The sequence below is a fragment of the Toxorhynchites rutilus genome, chromosome 3 (genome assembly GCF_029784135.1).
Source record: "Toxorhynchites rutilus septentrionalis strain SRP chromosome 3, ASM2978413v1, whole genome shotgun sequence".
Lineage (NCBI taxonomy): Eukaryota > Metazoa > Arthropoda > Insecta > Diptera > Culicidae > Toxorhynchites > Toxorhynchites rutilus.
The window spans coordinates 101,179,316-101,187,342 of NC_073746.1; the positions used below are offsets into that span (position 1 = coordinate 101,179,316).

Here is an 8,027-nt window from a genome sequence, read left to right on the forward strand (position 1 = left end):
ATTCAGCAAACTAACGCACCAAACAAATTAATCATGGGATGAGCCCGAATAGAGATGACATTGAAATACCGAATCATCGAGGTATAATGGCAAACTTGTCATTCTAAAACATACACTTAACACTTTGCGGACCGCTCACGAGATTTCTCGTGTTTCGCTTTCTGTCTGTTATTTTGCTTGGTGTGATAGAGATGGTGATTGCATCAATTTCCCGATTCAATTCATATAATAGGGCCCCATATGATATACATATGTATTATATTATATTCGGTGAAGTATTACATTGAAACAAATTGGGAAAAAAGTAGATTTGAAATTTTTAAAGTATGTATATTCCTATGTAATGTACATTAACAATCGCATCCTAAGCTGTCCATTTGAGGCACCGTGTATCCTGATGAGTTCCAAGACAGCGCACGCAACAGTATCGAGTCCCACACGCGGTACACGTGTAACTCGATGGGAATCCACAAACCGCACAAAAATGCCTCTCTGGCACCTTGGATGGTGGTGCAGCTGCCGTAAAATAGTTCGGCGCATCTGGTCGCTGTGTTCTGTCCTCTTCCAGTAGCTGGGGAAATGTCTTCCTATACTTCGCCCTGTAATATTCAGCTCCCTTGGTTCGTTTAGTCTTGCGTTTTGTGCCGCCCGAACTGTCCAGATTATCTTGAAATTTGGGCACCTTCTTAGACATGACCAAATCAGCGTGAGGATCTTCATGATAATTGTCTTGTTCGAGGGCTTCTAGTGCTTTACGAGCTCTACGCTTGCGTGATACCTGGTCAAGGACTCGCTTTTTGTCCGCATCGCGAATTCTCCCTGACTCTCGCGATGTCATTGCTTCTTAACAAATATTTTAAACCTATAAACGTAATAAAATTGATTCGTTCGATTCGAGACAAGCCAGAGTTTTTATGCTTCTTTCTCGTGCAGAGATACGCTGATTCTGTCCATCAAATCGTCCACACGAGCTTGCAACGTTTCAATTATATCCGTCGAAATGAACAGATGTCTCTCGTCGAGATCCTGAATGATAAATTTGCGGCCCAGCGATTGAGTTTCGTCCAAATGTAGCAGAAACTGTTTCATAGCAGGATCACTAAAAGGGAATAATTATTATCATGAGAATCTTTAAAACAAAGACCTGTTTCTACTGCTGGAAATCTGGTTCCAAAACATGAGGAGGATTTTTATCGAACGACAAGCTGATACATATTCCCTCATCTAATTCATTGGAGTAAAAACTTACCATTCAACAAGAACTCCTTTCATAACATTGACCATTGCTAACTTGGCTTTCAGCTACTTCAACGATTGTTCAGCGAATTCAATGAAATATCTTAGTACTTTTAGTAATGAACTTGATCTCAAACTTTACGCAAATAATTCATCAAATACCTCAGAAATTATTGCCCTGAAATCGATGCTGAGCATTTCGAGACGATTGTTTTGATACTGTTATTGGAGAATGACAGCCGACAAAACGTGACATATTGAATAGGGTGACCCCGAGGTGAATATCCAAAGAGGGGAAGAATAATTTCAACTAAAATGTTTGTACACTGAGATAAACAATTAGTAAATATTTTTTTTTTTTGGTTAATGCTACCAATTTATCTCATTTTTTATCGTCCTATTATTTATAGGTATATCCTACGAGCAGGAATTGGTAAACTTATATGTCAAGCAGAACCACTATTCGTAACCCCAATATTTTTCGACGAAAATGCACTTATTATTCAAAACTTTTACCTCCGTGTTGTCGTATGCCAACAATAAAAATGATGAATGCGCGCATTTCTTATCAGGCAAGGCGCAAATTGAGAAGCGTATAGCGCTCGTAAAAGAACACGAGACCACCAACACGACTCATACGTGCCACAAACGTAGCGTGGTGGAGCGCATATTCAGTCGCAGTTTGGTGTAAATAACGTGCCACTCGCATACAATGTCTGATTCACACAGTTTTGCGCGATATATTTATTTACTAACACAATCACCCGACCGGTACGACCAGCACGAGAAACTGTGGTTCAGCCACAGCGTCACGCGAGTCGTGTCTCACGAGCGCTCCACAATCCACAAACAATTTGCGCCCACAGAATGCCCACAGAACCAAAGGACGGTGGAAGTCGACGGTGAAGGCAGGATAGTCGAAAGGTTTGTGCAGTGTCCTCGCTATGGGAGATGTTAGGACTGACGAGTGGTATCTCGATTCCGGTGCCACCATGCATATGGCGCGGGCGGACCAGATTTTCGTTGACACGGTTGATATGGATCACGATGTCGGAACAGCAAACAACAGCAACATGAAGGCCGTTGCTAAGGGAACGGCTTCGATGGAAACTTTGGAAGGAAGTGTGGACGTTGCCAATGTTTTAAAAATTCCGGACCTAGCAACCAACCTGCTGTCGGTTAGAACCATCTGCAAGCGCGGAAACAAGGTGGTGTTCATGGCGAACAGATTCGAAGTCTGGAATGAAAGAGGAGAACTTGTCATCACCGGAATAGAAGAAGGTGGTCTCTATCGTGTGAGCCGGTCGGAGAAATCGTTTTTGGTCAACAGCGTGGAGCTATGGCACAGACGTCTCGGCCATTTGAATGTCGGAAGCTTGAAGAAACTCAAGGAAGTGGCAGATGGAATCGACTTCAAGAATGAAGCCCTCGCTGATTGCGAATCGTGTCTCACGGGTAAGCAGGCACGATTTCCGTTTCCTTCCAGTGACTCAAGATCGGAGGAATTGCTGGAACTGGTGCACTCCGATCTATACGGCCCGGTAGAGGTGCCATCGTTTGGAGGCAGTCGCTACTTCATCACCTTCGTAGACGATGCCAGTAAGAAGGTAGGCGTGTACTTTCTCGAACGGAAGGATCAGGCCTTAGGTGCGTTCCGGAAATTCAAAGCTAAAATTGAGAGACAAAGCGGAAAAAAATTGAAAATTCTGCGTACAGATAATGGGACGGAGTACATCAACCGAGGTTTCCGTGATCTCCTGAAAAGTGAAGGTATCCGGCATCAAACCACATGTCCATATACGCCCGAACAGAATGGGGTGGCGGAACGTATGAACCGGACATTGGTGGAGAAAGCACGATGTATGCTTAACGATGCCAAGCTTTGTAAGCAGTTTTGGGCGGAAGCAATCTCAACAGCTGCCTATCTGGTGAATCGTTGCCCGACACGATCGTTGGGTAACAAAACGCCGGAGGAAGCGTGGTCCGGAAGCAAGCCAAATTTACAGCACCTGAAGGTATTTGGTTATCAGGTAATGAAGCACGTGCCGAAAATAAAGCGGAGGAAGTTCGACCCCAAAGCAAGAAAGGTTATCTTCGTCGGCTATTGTGAGGACACTAAAGGCTACCGTCTCTATACTCCGAAGAATGGTAAGTTCGAAATCAGTCGAGATATTGTGGTCCTTGCAGAAGGTGCGATGAATGCGAGAGCAGCGTGTGACCAAGATCTACAGCCGGTGGAGTTCATGGAGCTTCAGTTTGAAGACCTGCTGGTACCACGAAGCACTGTGGGTGTAGCCGATGAAGGTTAGCAAGAAGTACAAGACCAGCAAGAAGCACCAGTTGGTGGAATTTCGGACGATGAATACCAGGACGCCGACGATACTATCCACAACGAAGAGGTTGCAGATGCAGCTGAAAATGCGCTTCCGCCGCAACTCGAAAGGCCAGCTGATTTGCAGCAAGGGCCAAGGCGCAGCGGTCGGAAGTGCTGTTATCCAGCCAAGTACAATGATTTTATTAGCTATGGAGCATGTTCTGGTGATAGCCTTTCCCCCCAGTTGCCTCCTGATAAAACCGACAGGGAACTTGAGATGGACGACCCGATATCCTACGACGAAGTTCTGCAAAGGACAGGGACCATTGGATTCAAGCGATGAACGATGAGTTGGTGTCACTGAGCGATAACAACACGTGGGTATTGGCGGATCTACCGAAATGGCGAAAAGCTATTCGGAACAAATGGGTGTTCAAGACGAAGTGTGGTCCTGATAGGACCATTCAACGGTACAAAGCTCGTCTCGTCGTGAAAGGATGCTCGCAGAGGTCAGGTATGGATTACGACGAGGTGTACTCTCCCGTGGTGCGATATGAGACGATTCGTTACCTCATGGCGCTGGCGGTCAGATACGATCTGCGTTAAGGCATTTTTCAAGGAGAATTGAACGATGAGGAGATCTACATGATGCAGCCGCAGGGGATCGACCAACGAAATAGAAAGGTGTGCCGTTTGAAGAAAGCGCTCTATGGCTTGAAGCAGTCAAGCCGAGTATGGAATGCGCAGCTGGATAGCGTGCTCCAGAAATTCGGGCTGAATCGTTCTTCAGTTGACCGTTGCTTGTACTGGATGATTCGTGGAAACATACTGATGTTCGTCACCATTTACGTTGACGATTTTCTGATCTTCACCAACGATCGGAATCTGAAACGGAAGCTGAAGAAGTATTTGTGCCAGCAGTTCAAAATGAAGGATCTCGGTGAAGCCATGTTCTGTTTGGGTATCCGAATTACGAGAGATCAAGCAGAAGGAAAGCTAGGGCTCGATCAGCAAGCGTACGTTGAGGAAATCATCGAACGGTTTAGCATGAGCGAAGCGCACCAACGCCTGCAGATCCAAGCGTACGACTGGACAAATCGATGGGACCAAAGAATCCGCTGGAAGTCGAGGAGATGAAGAAAATTACATTCAAGGAGGCCGTTGGATGTCTAACTTTCGTGGCTCAGGTGACTCGTTCGGACATTGCTTTTGCGATGAATGCTGTTAGTCAGTTCAGTGCCTGTCCAGGTCGTCAACATTGGGAAGCCGTGAAGAAGATAATTCGCTACTTGAAGGGAACGTCGACGAAGAAGTTGGAGTATTCCAAGCAAGGATCTACCGAGCTAGTTGGCTACAGCGATGCCGATTGGGGAGGAGATACAGATACCCGGAAATCGACGACGGGCTACGTTTTCACGCTACAAGGAGGAGCCATATCGTGGAATGTTAAAAAGCAGCCAACCGTCGCTTTGTCATCCTGTGAAGCAGAATATATGGCCCTGTTGCGTACAATTCAGGAGGCCATGTGGTGGAACAACTTGCAGTCGCAGATATTCGAGGAACAGCATCCGATACCTCTTAATTGCGACAACCAATCTGCAATCAGCATCGCGACAAATGGATCATACAACCCTCGCACGAAGCACGTGAGCATTCGCTATCACTTCGTGCACAATAGCCTACAGGAAGGAGTGGCGCAGCTGTCCTACGTATCGACGACCGAGCAGCCAGCTGATGGTTTTACGAAGCCCTTGGCCGTCCAGAAGCAGCATCGTTTTTGCGAACTTGTGGGTGTCTCGGATTAAGGAGGAGTGTTGAAGATCACAGCAACTCCGAGGCTTTGACGTTCTGAATTTTTCAATAAAGATTCATTCAACTGTTAACTGTTACTAAAGACAGACGTGATTGATTTTCACTCTTCAAGTAATATCGATTAGGAGGCTATGCAGAAAAAAATTCCAAACAATTTTTATTTCTATTTTTTCTAAAATTTGACATAAAAGTAAATATAACCTCGAAGGTTCAACCTCATCTCCTATTTTAATAGCGATTTTAGTATTTTGGTATAAATAATATACAAATAGTTGACCCTTATTTCGTTTTTCGAAGAGAACGAATTTATGTACGTTATTAAATGACAGATGAGGCTAACTTTCATTCACACTTGCGTCAATAATCTCAATTCGGCTGAAGCCATGCGTGTTGTCGGCGAGCTGGAAGACTTTTTGAATAAACATACTGAATTATTTAAATTCTTCATATCATACATGCTCGGATTGCAAGGTGACAATCACGTTATTGCCATCAATCCTAATAAAACACCAACTGGAGAACACTTGTAGACATCCAATGTGTATGTTGTTAAAAACATTGCTTGAGTCATGGTAGGCGATTGCACAACGACGCGAGAAAATGTGATTCGGAGAAGAAACAATAAACTGGAGTTCAATTTAGACACACACCGTTCAAACGACGCTCTCCATCTTCTTCTTCAATGGTTCTAACATTCCTAATGTTCCTAACGTTCACCATCTTGACGTAGAATTACTTTTGAGCGATAGAGAGGTAGAGAGCGAACGGCTGTGATTCTAGACAATCAGAAGCAATGTGAGGAAAAATACGCTCATTTGCGAGACGCTATCATGAGCAACGCCGACACAGCCTTTGCTATTGCCAGGCCTAAACGCATGCACTGTCATGATATTACAGCACGTGTGTTTAAACAAGAAAATGAATGAAATGAAGAATGAGCTTCAATACAACATTGCACGCATTCGGTCCCACACCTTGCTGGATTTATTCGGTTGAATGGCAAAACCGAATATCATATGAACATATGAACTTTTTTTAATTGAGATTGACGACAAAATACGCCCTGGGCAAATCGATAGTGTAATCTATTCAAAAATTCCAGATTCATCTTTCGAACAAATACTCATCCGTATTCCGAAATCCGATAGAGTCAAAATTACCCGAATCGATTGCAATATCGCATTCTGTCATTTGTTCGACTTCGACGGATTGTGCAAATGTGGCAACCTTGAAACACAACGCGATATAGACGACATTGAGCTTCGTGTTCCATTTCTGTGAAGCGTAAATTGTTAAGGATTTCCGAGTGAAATAAACACGCTTTTAAAACAAAAATTATAAATGAAATTATTGTCTATTATGTTTTCAAGAGAATGTAAGATTCGATTCGATAATGAAATACATCGTATTAACAAAAGGAATGGTTTGTGTTTTTTTTTTTAATTTTTGTCGGTAATAATCGCTTTACTCTTCGGTATGTCAAACACAAGTATGAACACAAGTGTCCCGAACGTTTCACGTATGTGTAGATCGTTGAAACATTTGAATACACTTACAATACATCAGTTGATTTTTATTTAACAACCAACATATTCATTACAAATATTTTGACGTGGGACTACGTCTAACCGGAATATATGGAGGGTAAAATGAAAACCTAAACACAGAACATGCAGGAAAAAATGAAAGATTTCGAATGCTTATAGCTCGAACATTTCGTACTGGATAGGAGAGATGTTTGCATCACTTGATAGGGAATATTTCTACGCATCTATCGCAACTAACAAAATGTTGTTTTTCATTAGATACACAATTGAATAACTGTAAAATATTAGGCGTTATCTAAACGCCCTAACTGCATCGTTTTGATTGGCCCGATTTACGGTTTCCCTAACACAGCCATCAAAACCAAGCAGCCTTGGGGAAATCGGCATTGCAAATACATGAAAGTAGGGGGACTTTTGTTCTCATCGAAAAATGTTCCCTAACACAGACTTTAAAACCAAGCAGCGAAATCGGCATTGCAAACACACGAAAGAGCCTAGAGGCGAGTGAACTAAAAAGTTCAAACCCTCTTAAAGCCAAAAAGAAGAAAAAGAACACACGAAAGTAGGGGGAGCTTTTGTTCCCACCGAAATGTGTTCCCTAATAGAGATTTCTAAACCAAGGTGCCTGGAGAAATCGGTATTTCAAATTCATGAAAGTCGGGGTATTTTTGTTCCGACTGGAATGTGTTTCCCTAACACAGACTTCAAATCCATGAAGCGTGGGGAAATCGGCATTGCGAATTCATACAAATCGGGGGTATTTTTGTTCCGATTGAAATGTGTTTCCCTAACACAGACTTCAAAACCGAGGTTTCTGGGGAAATCGGCTCTGCAAATAAATGCAAACTGCGAGTACTTTTGTCCTCGCTTGCCTTTGTGCAGAGTGGAATATGTCTGTCCTAACATGATCTTCTAAACTTAGGAACCTGGGCAAATCGTGCAGCCACTAGAAGCGAATGAACTTCCCAGTTTCAAGCAAATTCGAGATTCGAGAAGTATGTACACTTTTGGGATGTAAACTTCAGAGGGAAATGTAAAATAAAATAATCGTTTGATAATTTTTTTTTGTCTTTATTGGAAAGATTTTCAGCCTTAGGCTGGTTCATCAAACGTTTGAT

The 8,027-nt window shown here is 43.1% G+C and overlaps 3 protein-coding genes across 3 annotated transcripts; 1 reads left to right on the forward strand and 2 right to left on the reverse strand.

The window, feature by feature from the left end:
- Positions 1-309: 309 nt before the first annotated feature.
- Positions 310-838, reverse strand: LOC129777289 (zinc finger HIT domain-containing protein 1). Its single transcript, XM_055783496.1, has one exon. The coding sequence runs from the start codon at positions 836-838 to the stop codon at positions 365-367; it is 474 nt and encodes a 157-aa protein (XP_055639471.1). The 3' UTR covers positions 310-364.
- Positions 839-912: 74 nt separating this feature from the next.
- Positions 913-1,473, reverse strand: LOC129777290 (general transcription factor IIH subunit 5). The gene is made up of 2 exons (XM_055783498.1): positions 1,250-1,473; positions 913-1,099 (listed from the first exon to the last, which is right to left on the reverse strand). Exons 1-2 carry the CDS (start codon positions 1,282-1,284, stop codon positions 913-915), a joined length of 222 nt encoding a protein of 73 aa, XP_055639473.1. The 5' UTR covers positions 1,285-1,473.
- Positions 1,474-4,683: 3,210 nt separating this feature from the next.
- On the forward strand, positions 4,684-5,355 carry LOC129773354 (uncharacterized). The gene has a single exon (XM_055776951.1). The coding sequence runs from the start codon at positions 4,684-4,686 to the stop codon at positions 5,353-5,355; it is 672 nt and encodes a 223-aa protein (XP_055632926.1).
- Positions 5,356-8,027: the final 2,672 nt, after the last annotated feature.

Coding starts and splice junctions, on each gene's coding strand:
- LOC129773354 (XM_055776951.1), top strand. CDS start 4,684: ATGAAGAAAATTACATTCAAGGAGGCCGTTGGATGTCTAACTTTCGTG.
- LOC129777290 (XM_055783498.1), bottom strand. CDS start 1,284: ATGGTCAATGTTATGAAAGGAGTTCTTGTTGAATG. Junction 1,100..1,249: donor AAAGGAGTTCTTGTTGAATG/GTAAGTTTTTAC, acceptor ATTCCCTTTTAG/TGATCCTGCTATGAAACAGT.
- LOC129777289 (XM_055783496.1), bottom strand. CDS start 838: ATGACATCGCGAGAGTCAGGGAGAATTCGCGATGCGGACAAAAAGCGA.